Below are 18,829 nucleotides of genomic sequence, written 5' to 3' on the forward strand. Positions count from 1 at the left end.
TACACAATACCTGTGAGTTTTATTTTTGTTTTATATTGAAATTAATTTTAGTTGCTTTACTTGGCTTCATTGCTGTGGATGCATTCTCAGTATTATGAGTTAGCAGATCTTTCCTTGAAATTGAATTTAAAAGCAAGCATTTGGCTCCGTTTAAATCTCTGAAAATGCAACTTGTTCTTTGCATTTATTACATAATTTGCTACTTATGATACAGAAATGGATACAATACAAAAATACTTTCTTATACACTGTGACCAATGAGCTTTTTAAATAGCTGTAAACAGTAACATGTATTTGACTTTTGAAAACACATTTCTGGAGGGATATCAGTGCTTTATTTCCCCAAATATCTGACTCCCTATGCTTCAGTACAAAACAACTTCTGAAGAATTTAGTAACCATATGTATTGATCTCTTGTTTTTCTAACTAGTCTTTCATAAGAAATGACTAGAATAGCAACAGGAAAATGATTGCCTTTTAAGGTTTTTGTTTCTCAATATAAAATTTTGGTGAACCATTTTTATTGATAAATACAGGTATTTTTACTTTCTTAGATCACTTGATTTAAAATTACTTTGATTAAATATGCATATAAAGTCAGTTGTTTTTAACTCTCAATACTTTTCAAAAAAATTTAACTTGCTGTACATTCTGTATAAACCTAATTCTATTCAACTAAAATTATTTTAAACATTTAGGTGTCAGACAAAGAGAAAATTGACCAACTTCAGGAAGAACTTCTGCACACTCAGGTAATCGTGATGACTAAGAAAAACTAGGGACTTTTAAAAATTATATTCGAATATAACTTTGGTGATATGGACATTTATTTTTTCAACAGAGCAAAATTTGGAATGTTTAATGACAGAACCTTATTATCAATAGATGCAAAAGCTAGTTGAGAAATAAGGAATAAAGACAGAACTAGAAAAGTATGGAGTTAACTCATTTATATGTAAAAACCTATTTTGAGTGAATCTTATGCCCAAAAGGGAGAAAGTGGCTTGTCCTTATATAAACTTATGCTTGCATTTTTACATTGATAAGCTAATACAGTTAAAGAAATTTGAGTTGAGTCTACCACATCGTTCTAGTGGGCTCTCAGGAATCTTTTACTTTGCATCGCAAGTCTGAAACCAGTCAGACAATGCTTATCTAAAGCTGTTTCTGGCACTACTTAGAAAAGCTATTTTCTTATAGTTGGTGATAAAATTATTTAAGGACCTATTTTGTGCAATGTAATGAGTGGGTAACATTCTAGTACAAAATTACCCTATCACAGCCGGGCGTGGTGGCTCACACCTGTAATCCCAGCACTTTGGGAGGCCAAAGCGGGCGGATCACGAGGTCAGGAGATCAAGACCATCCTGGCTAACACAGTGAAACCCCTTCTCTACTAAAAATACAAAAAATTAGCCGGGCGTGGTGGCGGGTGCCTGTAGTCCCAGCTACTCGGGAGGCTGAGGCAGGAGAATGGCGTGAACCTGGGAGGCAGAGCTTGCAGTGAGCCCAGATGGCACCAATGCACTCCAGCCTGGGCGACAGAGTGAGACTCTGTCTCAAAAAAAAAAAATTACCCTATCACTCAATCATCAGTTTTTCTATATAGGTGACACTGACATGCGTTAATTAACTTATTTTTTAAAGTTCAAAGAGTTACTATCAGCTGGGCATGGTGGGTCATGCCTGTAATCCCAGCACTTTGGGAGGCTGAGGCAGGAGGATCGCTTGAGCCCAGGAGTTTGAGACCAGCTTGGGCAACCCAGAGAAGCCCCGTATCTACAAAAAATTTTTTAAAAATTAGCCAGGTGTGGTGGTTTGTGCCTGTAGTCCCAGCAACTGGGAGGCTAAGGTGGGAGGATCACTTGAGCCCCAGGAGGTCAAGGCTACTGTGAGCCATGATTGCTCCCTGGCCAATAGAGCAAGACCCTGTCTGGAAGAAAAAAAGAAAAAGAAAAAGAGTTAATCTTGGATCTCTTTTTTGTGAAAAAGTGAAACAACTACAAGTTGAGGATCTCTTATCTGAGATGCTTGGGGCCAGCGTGTTTTGGATTTCAGATTTTTGAATTAGGGACAATCAGTCAGTAGTATGTTTTGAGTCACAGGTTTCTTTGGTATCTATTTATTGAGTCTCAAATCTCACTATACACTAGACTCAACTGTGCTGTAGAAAGAGCACTATATCTATGTTTTTAGGGCTTCCTAGCCAGGTGATTCCAATCTGCAACCAGGGGTAAGAATCATTGGTCACAAAGCATAGCCTCTGGAGCACATTAGAAATGCACATTCTTGACCCCATCCCATACCTACTGAAGAATCAGAAACTCTGGGATGAAACTCAGCAATCTGTTTTTAAACGCCCTCAAGATAATTCTGATGCATTCTAAAGTTTGAGAATTATTGTTCTAGAGCTTTGAGAGACAGCTCAATAGCACATCTCTTCAGGAAGGCTACAAATTGGCATCTGTACCAAAATGTTTCCATCCCCAGAAAATGTAGACCCCAAAATTGATTTTGTGTTTACAAAGAAATGAGCCAGTGGAAATTCTGCCCTCTTATATGCCTTGATATAAACCCTTCAATTTGTGCAATTGTAATTGTCAGCCACTAGGCACTGATAGACTGTATTATGGAGAATTCACTGGGTTATCTATATCGATGTCCAGTAGAAATATACAAGCCACCTGTGTAATTTTTAATTTTTACATTAAAAAGGGGTAAAAAGAAACGTGGAATTAGTTTTAATAATATATTTAACCCAGTCTATCCCAGATAGTATCATTTCAACATGTGATCAGTATAAAAAATATTAATGAGGTATTTTACACTTATAGCACAATCTCACTTCAGACCAGCCACATTTCAGGTGCTTGATAACTACATGTGGCTAGTAGCTGCCGTGTTAAACAACACAGATCTAATCCTTAGATACTACCAGAATTTTGTTATATATACTATTACTAGATATAAATGAATGAGTTTATGTAAAAATATGTTTATAGTAGAGTCTAGCCAGTAGTTCTGCCTGTCTCATACTATGTATGTGTTCACTTATGTATGCGTTCTTTCAATTTGGCTTGAGTTGGACTTGCTGTAAGGATGGAACCATGATTTCCTGTTAATTACTTTGTTCTTGAAAGGTTCCAATAAGCTAAAAAAATTATAAGGAATATTTTTTATTATAAAAGGCATATTATAAGTTGGACATAAACATTCTGCTGGTTGTAAAAATGGGCTATTTTTAATAGTTTGCTCTATGTTGTTAATGTTTAGAGAAGAAATAAAAGCTGGGAAGACAAATTAGAAAGGATCAAATGTATTTGAGAAGGAAAATGTGTAGACAAGCAACTACTTACAAAAAAAAACCTGTTTGGACATATTAGTCTTCTTTAAAAATCTGTTTTTATATCATTCTTTTTGGTTTTGTTGTTTTGTTTTTTTTTTTGTCAAGTAGTTGCTTGGCTACACATTTTCCTTCTCAAATAAATTTGGTCCTTTCTGATTTGTCTTCCCAGCTTTTTTTGTCTTCACCAGGCTGGAGTGCAGTGGTGCAATCTTGGCTCACTGCAACCTCTGCCTCCCGGATTCAAGCGATTCTCCTGCCTCAGCCTCCCTAGTAGCTGGGACTACAGGTGCCCACCACGACGCCTGGCTAATTTTTAGTAGAGACAGGGTTTCACCAAGTTGGCCAGGATGGTCTTGATCTCTTGGCATCGTGATCCGTCTGCCTTGGCCTCCCAAAGTGCTGGGATTACAGGCGTGAGCCTCTGCGCCCAGCCTATATCATTTCTTAAAAATATTAATATATTATCTTTGGACATGGAAACATAACAAAACATAGAAGAGTTTGAGCCTCTGACAGACCTCTATTCAAAACCCTGCTCCTCTACTAGGTGACCTTGGTCAGGCTCTCAGATATTCCTCGCTCTTTAATCCTAGTCTGTGTAATTCCTGTTTTATGGGGTTTTTGTGAAAGCTAAGGGAGTTAATGCATTTGCAACACTTACTAAGGAGTCTGTCACATAATGCATGCTTGGGTACTGCTAGCTGTTATTATTTTATAGCATCTTAATTAAAATCTAAAATAATGTAAAGAAAGGGAAGAATTTGAATTTGTGTTAAGTGGCCCTGTAATGTGAAAACTTAAAATTTTGATATAATAGGAAATATTCTCTTCTAGAATGTACTTAAGAACTGCTTTAAATTCTTACGTTTTCACTATTTCAAAATAATTTTTTCAATGTGAGTAACAAGGAATTTTCCAAGTGAAATTCTTAATTATGATAGAAAATTACAATGATTTCCACGGTTTGTAAGAGATAATAGTCATTGTTTATTTTATTCCTGATGTTTTCATAGATGCTTTTAAAATGTAATACATTTTAAATAGGAGATATGACTTCAAGATTTTGGAAGATTTTAATTTAGACTTAATACTATTTGATAACCCGTCTTTTGCTTATATAGTTACGCTTATTTTGTTGCAGTTAAAGTATCAGAGAATCTTGGAACGATTAGAAAAGGAGAACAAAGAATTGAGAAAATTAGTATTGCAGAAAGATGACAAAGGCATTCATCATAGAAAGCTTAAGGTATTCTAAGTTTATCTTGTTTATTCTCAAAATTTTTCCGCTTAACATTGTGTGTTCATCAGTACCAGTTTTTAAGGAGCTGTGAAGTATTCTGTCATCCTTTTCTTTCTAACCTAATGTCCTTGGAGGATGGTCTCTTCCTATATTAAGACATTTTAAAAGTTGTAGTCTCCAAATACTTGTTTTATATTATGCCCATAAAATCTTTACACTTTTAAGAGTTATTTCATGTGAATCAGTTTATTTTTCTGAAATATCTAGTTTATCTCTAGGCTTAACTTTTACATAAACTTTTATATAAAATCAGAATTGTTAATTGATGGCCAGACATGTAAGTGACTTATCATCATGGCTTTACTTGTATGCCAGTGAATGATTAGACCACTTTCTTCAGTTTTTAAAAAATTAACACTTTTCTTCTAAGGAGAGCTTTCTTAGGCATTTTAAAGAATTTTTGAAAAAGTGTGTGCTGGTATTGTTATCATCAGCACATTGGTGAACTTACTTATCAATAAATCAAGTCTTACTATTCCCCACCCAGCTAACCACATGTGCTAAATTGAATTGAGACCATTATTTAACTTAAATCTCATATAAGTAAGCAGAGTTTATATGTAGCAAAACTGCAGTAAATCATGGCATATACATTCTGTAGTCAAGGTCCAAAGATAATATAGTTCTAGCTTAACAAACATGCATTAGTAGCTTTGACTCTAAATCATGACTGCATAAAACAGATAACATGACTATTTACAAGTGGCACTTAGAACTGAGAAAAGTCATTTCCAAGTGCTAATATATGTAGAGTTTACCTCAGAAACAGTATTTTCTCTCATAAAATGCAGTGGTAATTAACATTTTTTGTTTATTTTTAGGCGGGTGGGTTGGCAATTGCTTGCCATTTAATTTTTTCTAGGGATTAAGAAATGAAAGGAACCTTAAGCCATCGTTTTGCTCCTGCCTTAGCATTAAAACTTATCCATAATTATTAAATGCTTGATGGTATCCCTTTTTTTCAGGCCTATTTATTTTTTTGTTCATTCATTCATCAAATAATTACATGAAGCTTGTTACATGCAATGCAAGGCACCACATTCAATTCTGATTCTACAGCAAGAAACGATACAGGATATTTGCCCTTGCTACACTCATATTTCAGCCTGCCCAGTTGTCAGCGGATACTTAACCACCCTTACTGGTTTAACAGTCTTCCTGGTTTATCCTTTATTCAGATGCTTGCTTGCACGTGCTCTCTGTCCTCTCTCCTCTTTCTCTCATGCGTGCCTCAAACTTGGCAAAGAATAATTTCATTGTCAGTTGGTTACCTGACCACCTTATTTTGCCTTTTTGGTGTTAATGGTCTTTTCTTGCATTCAGTATTAGCTCATCAGTATTAAGTAATAATTTCCATCGTATTTAATTAGAATGTTAGGAAATCCTGAATTAATTAACTTTATTAAATCATTGTATCTAAATAAACTGAATGAGAAATCGACTTTTAATCTGTACTGTTTTAGTTTTTACGATGAAGATGTATTTATGTAATTTGAGAAAACAATACAATGATTATGGAAAAACAATTTGAATTTATCACTTTTTTCTCTTGACACATCTGTTATTTTTTTTCTTTACTTCCACTGTTTTATATTATAACTTTTTAAAATTTTTACAGAAATCTTTGATTGACATGTATTCTGAAGTTCTTGATGTTCTCTCTGATTATGATGCCAGTTATAATACGCAAGATCATCTGCCACGGGTACGTGAAAAATTGATAGTGAACTTGCCAATTAGCAAAAAAAGCAGCAGCTTAGCTTCCTAAAAATTATGTGTATAAATGTACACATACACATATATACATACTAGATGTAGGCATTTATATTTTTTATATAATCTTACATGTTCCAAGTAATGTCTTAAGCAATATTATTTGACTATTTTATTTCATTATAAATATTAATAAATATAAGTACGTTATATTTATGAGTTACTATATGTGTTATGAAGGAAGATATTTGACTTTATATAGTCATAATATTAGTAATAATTAAATACTCAACAGTGGATTAAATTAGCCATATGCGTGAAATTTAAGCTAATAGAATTGAAAATGTGTTTGTAAACAGTAAACTAGCTATGGAAAAGATTTATGGAAAGTTAATAACCTGGTTTTAGAAATACTGGTTTAAATTAGCACAAGTTTTTAAAATAAAAATCAGGCTATAAACAGTGGATCCAGTTATAGTTTTGCTGTTCCTATTTTCAGTGTGCACACATGTATCAATCAGCATTTTTTTTACAGATTTTAAAATATTTTTTCACCTGTAGAAATTTTAAAAGACTAAAAAACTCAGCAGCATTACAAATAGGTTTTAATTTTAATTTGGTATCAGCAAAATATGAATAAGTGTTCTTTGTTTTGTGGGAAGGTTGTTGTGGTTGGAGATCAGAGTGCTGGAAAGACTAGTGTGTTGGAAATGATTGCCCAAGCTCGAATATTCCCGAGAGGATCTGGGGAGATGATGACACGTTCTCCAGTTAAGGTAAGAAAATAGGCCGTCTCAGTGAGGTTCCTTAGGAGAGTAACTGCTTCAATGAGACTTGTTCATTGTGTTGAAATGAAGACTTTTAACCAAAGAAAGAATTGATACATAGTGTTTGGAATGATCCCTAGTGTGGAAATCAGTAGGAGGCACAGCCAGGAGGCCAGTGTGGCAGGAGCTGAGTGAGGGGAGAGTGGTAGGAGAGGATGACAGAGACCCAGTTGGGAGGCCTTCAGATTTTATTCTGGATAAGATAAGAGAGAAGTTAAGAGAATGAGAATATTGGAAGTGGAGTCAATGAATATAGATACTTTTCTAGTTTTATTCTGACAAAAGAGCAGAGAAATGAGGCAGTAGCAATTGAATATTGTTGGATTAAGGGAAGGTTTTTAACCCTTTTCCTGTTTAGAAAAAAAGTGCAGCTTAACACCAGTGCTCATTTAATTTTATGTAAACACACTGTCTGAAGCTGAAGCAAATCTAATTTTCAATGTGAAAATAAAATATAAAAACTGTTCTTAGAGTTATTTCTAAACAGTACTAACATCAGAATCGTCTCAATCATCAGAATGTCTGTTTTTTAAAAAGTCAGATTTATCAAATCAATCTTCGGCCAACAACTTTTTGAGAATGATGTAAACATCACACATAGGAATTCTGCATTTTCTAGGATTTGATATTTTCAGCTATTGAAAATTACTATATTTTGTAAATGGACATACCGCTACTAAAAACAGAATGCTTGAAATAGAATGATGTCTTTTGTTTCCAAAGTCAGTATACTGGAGCTATGTGAAAATAATCATAAAAGCGAGATATTTTGTGGCAGAGTTATGTTGGGGGCAAATGCTGTTAGCTGCAAGTGCTGCTGGCAAATATTGTCGGAGCAAGTGGGAAAAGGGTTAAAGATGTTTATATGCTGATTATAATGATCTAATAAGTGGGGGGAAATGATGCAACAGAGAGGGAAAATTGCAAGAGCAAAGTTACTGAGGTAAAGGAGATTGTGACTTGGTGTACTGGTCCATATCTAGGAGCACTGACAATTTCTCCATGGTCACAGGAAGAAGGTATGGGGCTGCAGAGTCTTTCATTGAACAGATATTTACAGAATGCTTAATATGTACCAGCAGCATTCTAGGCAATATGTTGGTAAACAGCAACAACAAAGAAGATCCTTGCCATGATGGAGGGTATGTTCTAGTAGAGGGAGACAGATAATAGATAATAAATATAATATATAACTGTATAGTATGTTAGAAGGCAATAGTGTTGTACAAAAAGAAAAAGCAGAACCAGGCAAGGAGAATGGGGGTGCCAGAGTATTCATAGATTGCATTGATAAGGTGGCATTTGAACCAAGATTTGCAGAAAGTGAGGGAGTAGTCCTGAGAATATCCTGTGTTCAGCAAGGAGAATAGCAGATGCAAAGCCTCTGAGGTGGTTGTGTGGCTGTCGTGTTCAAGGAACAACACAGAGGCCTGTGTGGTCAGGTCAGGGTGAAGAGCTAGCCATGGTCGGGGCAAATGATGACGTTAGAGGAATAATGAAGAGCAGGGAGGAACAGATCAATAAGGCCTTACAGGCATTGTGCAGACTTCCGTTTTATTTTAAGTAAAATGGAGAGCCAGTGCAGGATTTCCAGCAAAGTAACAACAGTGCCTTTTAAAAGGCTGCTCTTTTGAAAATAGTTGTAGCCAAGATGTAGAACCAGGGAGTCCAGGCTACTGGAGTATCCAGGTGATACTTGGGCTAGGGAAGTAGCAGTGAAAGTGGTAAGAAATGGATAGATTGGTATTTTGAAAGTAGAATTAACAGGATTTATTGACAGGTTTGATATGGAGAGGGGAGAGCAGAAAAGCAATGGGGAGAGAGAGAGTGTCAGTCATCAATGATGGCTCCAGGGTCTTTAGCCTGAACAAATTAAAGGATGTAGTTTGCATGGAAGTCTGTCAGTGGATCAGGTTTGGGGGAAGAAGATCAGGAGTTAGGTTTTGGACTTGCTGAGTGGTGATAACAAGCAGTTGGGTATACAAGTTTAGACAGATGTCTGGGCCAGACATACATTTAGGAGTCATGATCAACTATCTAAAAGTAGTATTTAAAGTCATGATCTTACTGGAGAAGATCTTCAAGGGAGTGAGTAGAGATAGAGAAGACACAGAAGCAAGCAGTATATTTTGGGCACTCTGAACATTAAGATATTGAGGGAAGAGAAAATAACAAAGGAATGTGTGAAGGCCCAACCAGTATAGTAAGAGGGAAAGCAGAGCAGGGCAGTGCGTGCAAAGTCAGGTAAAGAAAATATGGAGGAGGAGGGAGTGCTCAGTGAGGTCACATGCTGCTGATCCATCAAGGAAGGTGAACATAGAAACCAGTCACTGAGTTCACCAGTGGAGGCAAGAAAGGGGAACGTGTGGAAGTTTCCTTCTGATTGCTTCTGCTTACTCAGTGAAATACTAAGCCAGATGGTCAGCTGTTAATTAGAAAGGAGAAGAGATTAAACACTGAGGCAGGAAGAAAAAGTGAAGTCTTTTAAGAGATTGTGGTGACTCTAGGAGTGAATTAGTGGAGAAAGTCAAGTGATATTAGGATTACTGAGCTGGACTGAAGTCCCTTTAAGTTCTGTGGACATAATTTTAAATGAATCATTATGATTGTGTTTTGTTTTTTTCATGTTCAGCTGGTGGGGGTAGGTGTAGAATAATTGGAAGATTGAAATTACCAAGAATGATGGCAAGAATAGTGGGAGAAAGACAGTGAGGCTGATGCTGAAATCTTCAAGGAATGAAATCTGTTTACAAGTGCAACAGCATATGGGCAGCCTAGTGTGATTCATCCAGATTGCACTTTTGTGGATCTAGCTATGGATTGAATCGTGTTATGTGTTACTAGTTCTGTGTGTGGTACTGTGTGAATGTACCAGACTTTACATATCCATTTTACTATCGATGGGAATTTGGGGTACATCTAACCTAGAGAAAAAAACAAAATGAACCTCAGACTACACCTCATATCCTGTTCAGTAATCAGTTGTAAAAACATGGGAAAGAAACCTACCTTTTACATTGTTACTAGCACCCTAATTGTAGAAGATGATATTTCAAGAAGGAATTAATTTTGTTTTGGCAGGCAGGGTGTGAACAGGTTTCCTTGAAACAGATGAGGCTGATCTCTTTCCGGTTTGTCATTAGTCCCTTAGTGTTTACTAGAGCTTCTCCTTGACCAACCCTGAATTCCAGTTTTTTGTTTCCCCAGAGCAGTGAAAGTGCCAAAATCCCAGCTTAGCATTTTAACCTCTTTAGCAGCTTCTTTCTGCTTGGTTTCTTAATATGTGAATGCCGTGAAAGGAAATTGTGCACAGGATGTAGGGTTTTGTTTTGGAGGTTTATTTCTGCAGTTCATTTTTCTTTGGGATTGTGGCACCTTAAGACGTGACTGCTTGATAACTCGGAATTCCAATCTTGTCTACTCAACCCAGTGAAACTGCTACACATTTTAAGTTTTTCTCTTGGGCCTTTGCCCTATGCTACAAATCAGCAAATCCTCTGATGGAAAATAGCTAAACAGCTTTCAAACAGCTGTTTGTTGTTTTTTTAGCCTGTTTAGCTAATCTCAGTAGAAGGAATTGTATTTTTAAAGTAAAATAACTATAGAGGAGCTAGAAAAGTGTCAATTAGGCATTTAGAAGTTCTTGTGAAATGACTGACTGTTAATATACATCGCTATAACATTTCTTGGCTGGGTGTGGTGGCTCACACCTGTAATCCCAGCACTTTGGGAGGCTGAGGAGGGCGGATCACCTGAGGTCAAGAGTTCAAGACCAGCCTGGCCAACATGGCGAAACCCTGTCTCTACTAAAAGTACAAAAAACTAGCCAGGCGTGGTGGTGGGCATTTGTAATCCCAGCTACTCGGGAGGCTGAGGCAGGAGAATCACTTGAAACCGGGAAGTGGAGGTTGCGGTGAGCTGAGATCACACCACTGCACTCCAGCCTGGGCAACAGACTGAGACTCCGTCTCAAAACAAACAAAAAAACAAACAAAAAAAAATTTCTTACCCAAATATCACTCCTTGAGTGAAGCCTGTCGTAGCTCCCTTATAGTCAGTTCCGTTCTCTTCTGTGGCACCCTAGGTTTTGTCACTCTCTTCTATTATGTCTGTGTATATTTCTCCCAGCATGTAATGAGGTCTAAAACCGGGACAGTCAGCTCTGTGGTTCCCCACCTCCAACACCTGACACACAGTTCACTCTCTATAGAGGTTGAATGAATGAATTGTCCTTTACCTAAATTCATCTTTGAGGTTAAATACAAGGTTTCCTTTTAGTGTTTGAAGTTTTAGAAAGATGATTTTGGGCTTAGTGCTGTGTATAGCATTGACTGGGGAAAGAAAGAGGCAGCAGCATTTTAGGTCATAAGAGATATAAAGGAACCAGCATTCTTGTTGGGAAATCACAACATGTATGACATATATACAAACAATACAAACACAAAATTATTGTCTTCTCAGAACTACCGTGTTGATAGCTTCAGGGGGTGCACCAGCAGTAGGGTGAAGGGACTCTTGGATTTGTGCAATGCAGTAGCCCTGTCTAGACCACATAAGGGCTGTGGGAATTAATATTACTTATAAATACATCATTACATCTCCGTTTTCTATTACTATCAGGTGACTCTGAGTGAAGGTCCTCACCATGTGGCCCTATTTAAAGATAGTTCTCGGGAGTTTGATCTTACCAAAGAAGAAGATGTAAGTAAAATTCATCTAAGGTTGATATGTGGAATTTTATAACGTGGATGAGCTTAAAAAAGACAGTTAAAGAATATTTGTGAATTAAGATTTTCTTAGATTTTCTTAGGATTTTGTGTTTTCCATTAGCTTGCAGCATTAAGACATGAAATAGAACTTCGAATGAGGAAAAATGTGAAGGAAGGCTGTACCGTTAGCCCTGAGGTAAGGGTTGCAATTCATTTCAGTGACATTTTATGGAAATTAAATGTTTATGATTTCAAATAAATTATAATCTAGGTATTGATGTTTAGATTGCTGCTATTCCAAGATATGTAGAGCTTTTTTTAAAAAAAATCCAAATAATGTATCATTTTGTGGGTAATTTTCCAGAATACTTACTTTTAGGATCAGAGAAAGAATACCATTTTTGTGAGCATCTTATCTGAATGGATGAGATATAGAATTTTCAGAATATATTTCACCAAAAAAAATTCTTAACAAATTCCTCCCAAACTTTAGCATTATTTTATTTTTATTTTTCCTGAGTAGACCATATCCTTAAATGTAAAAGGCCCTGGACTACAGAGGATGGTGCTTGTTGACTTACCAGGTGTGATTAATGTAAGTATATACAAAACATGTATTTTATTTTATTCTTATTGTGTGAAGCATTTATAATGACATTTAAAACCTTTTTCTTTAAGACTGTGACATCAGGCATGGCTCCTGACACAAAGGAAACTATTTTCAGTATCAGCAAAGCTTACATGCAGAATCCTAATGCCATCATACTGTGTATTCAAGGTAAATCATATCAAAAGATTTTAATGTACTGATATGTTTTCTTCTTTAGCAATCCAAGCTTTGCATTAGTTTGTGTTATGTAAACATACAAGATAAATGCATTTTTGCCTTCTCTTCGTATTCATTTTATTAGTAAATTAAATTGAAGTTGAAATTATTTTGATAAGTTTTACATAAGCATCATTGAAATTTTTATCGGCTAGGATTTCTTTTTAGTAAATAACATAAATGTATTAAGATCTTTCTTGCTGTAATGTAGAGACAGGGGTATAATTTGTACTAAGTTTTAAAAGTCTACTTTACATCTTAAAATTCCACAGTGTCTTTTTTTTATTTTTTTCAGATGGATCTGTGGATGCTGAACGCAGTATTGTTACAGACTTGGTCAGTCAAATGGACCCTCATGGAAGGAGAACCATATTCGTTTTGACCAAAGTAGATCTGGCAGAGAAAAATGTAGCCAGTCCAAGCAGGGTGAGGTCAAATTCTTTGTTGCGAGAATAGATTCTTTGTAAAAGCTCCAGCTGTGATATGGATTTGTTATTAAAAAAAAAAAAACAAAAAACACACAACTAAGATTTATTACAATGAAAGGATAAAGCAAAATCACAAAAGGAAATGGTACATGGTATGAAGTCTGAAGGAAAGCAGGCTCACGTTTCCACTAGTTCACTCCCAGTAGACTCACACAGGGCACATTTAATTCCTCCAGCAACAAGCTGCTTGTTAGAGACTCAGCTCCTAAGGTTTTCATTGGAGGTTAGTCATTTCAGAACCCTCATGTACCAAAATTATTTCATACTCCCAAAAGGAAAGCATATGTTATAATTAAACCACATTACTTGAGTAGTGAGCCACTGTTATATAGGGAAAGGTTTATATCAGTGTAGGGAACTGTTTACCAGTTGAGTTTTCAGATACCAGCCAAAGGCAGGCAGGCCTTTTTAAGGATAGTAGTCTCAGGCCTGCTGTGTTAACCCTTTTCTAGGTAGCCACCATAACCTCTGCACTGCCTTTTTTTTAAGGGTAAGGCCTGCCATGGCATTAATGGTTCTGATATGGAGAAGGGGAGAAGTGAGGTAGAAACAAATTTCTATGGCCTCCTCCCCATCTTTCTTCATTCCTTTCATTTCTTTCAACTCTGGGATAGTGAGTTTATATTTCTTCTGAGATGCAACTGAAGCTTATTTCAGTCCTTTTTGTATAAAAGATTCAGCATTAACTTAGGTGTAACTTGTCTTAAAGGAGAGATTCTTGTCCCATTATTAATCTGAATGGGCTTCAGGGGGTAGAAACTCTAACATATGTGAAAGGTCTCTATGCAAATATGCATTTTTCTGGGTACATAGTCTATTTTTTTTTTTAATCACATTTAGAAATGGATTTTTGATCCTAAAAGAGTTGAGAACCAGTGGATCCAAATATTAAGAAGGTGGGAGGGGAGGAAGGAGTAAAAGAAGACAATCCAGCTTGGTTAGAATTTAGGTATTTGAAGAAAGTATGGAAAAATAATAATAGCTACCATTTATTGAGTGCTTCATGCCTGGCACTGTATCGTATTGTCCCATAATCTCACCAACCTTTTTGAAAAAATTAAGTTGTTTACTTAAGGTCGCATAACTACTAGGCATCAGAGCAGGAATTCAAACTAAGGTCTGTCTGACTTTAAAGAACTACACAACATTCCGGATTTTCGATACGTGTGTTTTAATAATACATTTTCAATATAGTAAAATTAAATATATTTTTTTCAAATAGCAATGGAAAAACATTTTAAATGCTTTTGTGCAGACTTATTTAACTATATACATGTATAGCATTATTTTGCTTTCTAAATTGTATATTGTGCTTTTAAAACTTATGTAAACTATATCTCACATTAATTTTTCCCACTTTTAAAAATAGATTCAGCAGATAATTGAAGGAAAGCTCTTCCCAATGAAAGCTTTAGGTTATTTTGCTGTTGTAACAGGAAAAGGTATGCAAAGATGGATTATAATAACTTATTTTTAGTTTCTGTTGTTTTCAAATAATAAAGAGTAATTTTCTTGGTGAAAATTTGACTGTCATTCTTCCCCAGGGAACAGCTCTGAAAGCATTGAAGCTATAAGAGAATATGAAGAAGAGTTTTTTCAGAATTCAAAGCTCCTAAAGTAGGTATCTTGTTAAAACATTTAAACATTTTACAGTAAGAGAGTAGCTTAAATTGAACTGTTTTCACTTAAAAGATCAGGTATTATAACTATTAGTTTAGCATCAGATTTCTAGAATTTTTCCCAAATAGTGAACTGTATCTAATAAACAAGTCCTTAGCTACTTTTTGACAGAATGGAGAGCAGTTTATCACATGGTACAATACATACTGGCATGCTTCCTTGGACGTGGGCACCGAAAGACAACATAGACATCTGCCTCTTACTTTATTTTACTTATAAAGTGGTTTTAGAAAATTGACGCTTTCACTTTTAAATATGTGTACATATTTCTCTTACAGTATTAGGGAAGATTGGAGTGGGGTTGTCAAAGAAGTATCCCTAGATATATATTGACAGGAGATAAGCAAAAAGAGCTAAAGGCCAGTTGTATTACTGTATACTAAAACTTTATATGTTGAGTTTCTGGAAATAGAAAAGTATGTTTGTTCCTAGGTTAGTATGGTAAGTCAAGATAGTACTTGCAAACTATAATCTTACGTGCTTTGGGGAGTGCACTGACAACATATAGAACTGTGCTGTCTAATATGGTATCACTAGTTTTGTGTAGTTATTAAAATTTAAATTAGTTGGAATTAAATTAATTTCTGGAAGATGGCTTTCTTCATGTTCTTTTTAAAAGCATGGTGGCTCACGCCTGTAATCCCAGTACTTTGAGAGGCCAAGGCGGGCGGATCACTTGAGGTCAGGAGTTTGAGACCAGCCTGTCCAACATGATGAAACCCCATCTCTACTAAAAATACAAAAAAAATTAGCTGGGCGTGGTAATGGGCAGCTGTAACCCCAGCTACTCAGGAGGCTGAGGCGGGAGAATTGCTTGAACCCCGAGGGGGTGGGAGGTGGAGGTTGTAGTGACCCAAGATCACGCCACTACACTCCAGCCTGGACGACAGTGAGAGATTCCAACTCAAAAAAATAGTAATAATAAAATATAACATTAAATTTAAATTAGTTGAAATTCAATAAAATTCAAAACACAGTTCTTCAGTTACACTAGCCACACATTTCAAGGGCTCAATAACCCAGTGTGCCAGTAGCTACCATATTGGAATGTTTTCCTCGTCACATAAGTTTTTATTGAACAGCACTGGTATAAAAGGTAAGAGTGGCTGTTAGCAAGTACATTCACAGACTTGGTGGTAGTATTGTTGTCCTTTTTGTCATTTTAATATACTTTAGCTCTTGTTATTTTTTTTAATAGGACAAGCATGCTAAAGGCACACCAAGTGACTACAAGAAATTTAAGCCTTGCAGTATCAGACTGCTTTTGGAAAATGGTACGAGAGTCTGTTGAACAACAGGCTGATAGTTTCAAAGGTAAGTTGGATTTTTTAAAGAAGCAAGCAAATTAAGACATTTTATTAGCTGGCAATCTTTGGCATCCATACGATTCTGTACTTCTTTCCTTTAACAGTTGCTTGGTAGTTCATTTACAGTTAGACAATATCTGGAAAATAGAAGAATACAAACCTTCAGTTGTTATACAAGAACAAGATTTTTCCCTTCAGAGGAAACATCTCTAGTAACACATTTGCAGAGTTCAAACAGATGAGAACATTTGCTAGTGCTTGGAAGTACACAATAAACTATAGAGAATTCTAGATTCACCCTGTTGAGGGCGAAGAGAGCAGATGTGTTGGGAAGCAGAGCCCTCTGGACTTCCTTTACATGGTACCATTTCCTGAATCCCACGCTTTCCTGCTCAGTGTCTTTTATCTGAAGAGAATATATTTGCTTTCTCTTTTCCCATATGTAGATCCTACCTGATCCTACCTATTTATCCCTCTGCAATCTTGTATTACTTTAGTCCCTCTGCAATCTTGTATTACTTTTATTTCCATTTTACAGAAGAGAAAACAGAAGACAGTAACTTACCCAAATAACTTATCCAATGTCACACAGCATGGATAATAGGCCCGGGATTTGGCTGTTGGTGGTACAACTGCAGAGTCCATTCTCTCAGCAGCTCTATGGTACTAAACTATTTCAGCTGTGTGCTAATGGATTTAACATGAAGGAACTAGAATCAGGGAGAATAGTTTTGAAAGCTATTGCAAAAATGAAATTCTGAGATGTTGAGATCCCAGAGTACTAAGGGGTCATAGGCGCACTCACAGAAATTCAGTTAATACAGAGGATATGTATTTTAACCACTTTAACTACTACATCTGGAAAGAAGGAGAGTCATCAAACGAACTTTTCCTTCTTCCTCAGCAACACGTTTTAACCTTGAAACTGAATGGAAGAATAACTATCCTCGCCTGCGGGAACTTGACCGGGTAATATTTGGATACTGATGTATTTTGTATATATCTTAATTTAATGTTGTGTGCTAACTAAATTTATGTTGAGAGAAAAATCTGATAAGCTAAATTACTTTGGTTTTGACTGTAACTACTAATTTGTAAGAATACATCTCTAGGAGCAGTTATCTCTTACAATAATTTGAATTATTTGTTATATAACATTAAAAATGGATTATAAGATGTCAAAACAAGTGTTGAAAGTGTTTTCTGAGAAGGTAATGAATATGCTTTAAAGGTTTTGTAGAATTCGTGTATTCATGTAATTTAGTGGGAATTAAACATTGTTTTTCCTTGATTTTAAAATCCCCATTAGTTAATAAAACGCATTAATATGTAGTTACTGATGTATTAATATGTATTGATGCTTTCACATAACGTGAACAAGTGTTATGTGAAAAACTGCATTCAAAATTGAGAAGGTAGATATTTATGTCAGTTTCTTTGTCCTTATCTGGATAATGGCATTCCTAAAAAAAAAACACTAGAAGTGCATTTTTGCTAGTCATGTATATTTAAACCCAAATTCAGCCTAGTAGCCTGTCAAAAACCTCCCTTTGGTTATCTCTGAAAATCATGACGGGGTAAATTTACTGTCTTATGGAAATCTTACTTACTTGTGTTTATATTGCCTAGAATGAACTATTTGAAAAAGCTAAAAATGAAATCCTTGATGAAGTTATCAGTCTGAGCCAGGTTACACCAAAACATTGGTAAGTATTTGATATTAATCTCTTTTCTGAAAGACTTTGCTATACAGGTTATAATGAAATGCTAAAACTTAGATTGATAAAGCAGTGATTTATTGTTGCCTTGGCTCATAGGCAAAAACGTAATAGTATATTTTTTTGGCAATACCTAACTACTTCTGTAGTCTAACCAGTTGAATTTCTGGAAGATGACTTTCTTCATGTTCTTTTTAAATCTTGATTCTCTTTGCCTTTTCTTTATCTTATACTTAATAAATACATAATCATGACTTCTGTAAAATCATTTGGGCAAAAGTTTCGTCAAATTGTACCTTAGGTAAATATCAACCTGTCAAAATTGGTTTATAAAGGGAGATTGGTATATATTTTCAGGTTCTCCATTCTGAATGAGAACAGTGCTTTCTGTAACATGTGGTTAATATGTCGTATACAAATCACATTTTGAACTTAATGCTATTAATTAAGTATTCAATAATACTTGAAATTTTTTAAAATAGCAAGTAAATGCACCTTTTTGAAAAATTGTTTATGTTAATCTTTTCTAAGGCAAACTGTTACCTTCAGTTTATATTTTATGTAAGTTTGTCCATTCCTAAATTCAGTGGAATGAGACACGGTAAAACAAGCTATGTATAAATAGCCTTGACATTTTTGTAGTCACATGTTAATTAAAATTCCTCATGCAGAAATTATCTTTCTAATGAAGACTGTCGTATTTTTAAGAATTTATTTTTGGAGCAGAACTATCCTCACTGCCATTCATTGTAAATATTTTCTGTACCTAGTCTATTCACTCAGTTAAAGGTTATCAAAAGTGAGCCTAGATAGTAGTATCTGGTCTGTACCTTTGAATTCAGCATCACTAGTTTCCTAGTGATCACTAGTTTCCTCAGTGGTGAAACCTCTTCTGTCTTCAAGTAGTCCACATT

General features: G+C 35.5%; 1 protein-coding gene across 12 annotated transcripts in view; it reads left to right on the top strand.

The window, feature by feature from the left end:
* Positions 1 to 18,829, top strand: part of OPA1 (OPA1 mitochondrial dynamin like GTPase) — a 101,978-nt gene that overhangs the window by 37,542 nt on the left and 45,607 nt on the right. For all 12 annotated transcript variants that reach the window (XM_024244046.3, NM_001132223.1, XM_024244044.3 and 9 more), the window contains 14 exon segments: positions 700 to 753; positions 4,489 to 4,593; positions 6,266 to 6,352; positions 7,023 to 7,136; positions 11,808 to 11,888; positions 12,018 to 12,092; positions 12,420 to 12,491; positions 12,575 to 12,674; positions 13,018 to 13,148; positions 14,580 to 14,652; positions 14,755 to 14,827; positions 16,089 to 16,204; positions 17,102 to 17,166; positions 17,827 to 17,903. In XM_024244046.3, the coding sequence (XP_024099814.2) occupies positions 700 to 753; positions 4,489 to 4,593; positions 6,266 to 6,352; positions 7,023 to 7,136; positions 11,808 to 11,888; positions 12,018 to 12,092; positions 12,420 to 12,491; positions 12,575 to 12,674; positions 13,018 to 13,148; positions 14,580 to 14,652; positions 14,755 to 14,827; positions 16,089 to 16,204; positions 17,102 to 17,166; positions 17,827 to 17,903 (1,223 nt within the window).

The sequence above is a fragment of the Pongo abelii genome, chromosome 2 (assembly GCF_028885655.2).
Source record: "Pongo abelii isolate AG06213 chromosome 2, NHGRI_mPonAbe1-v2.0_pri, whole genome shotgun sequence".
NCBI classification, from domain to species: domain Eukaryota; kingdom Metazoa; phylum Chordata; class Mammalia; order Primates; family Hominidae; genus Pongo; species Pongo abelii.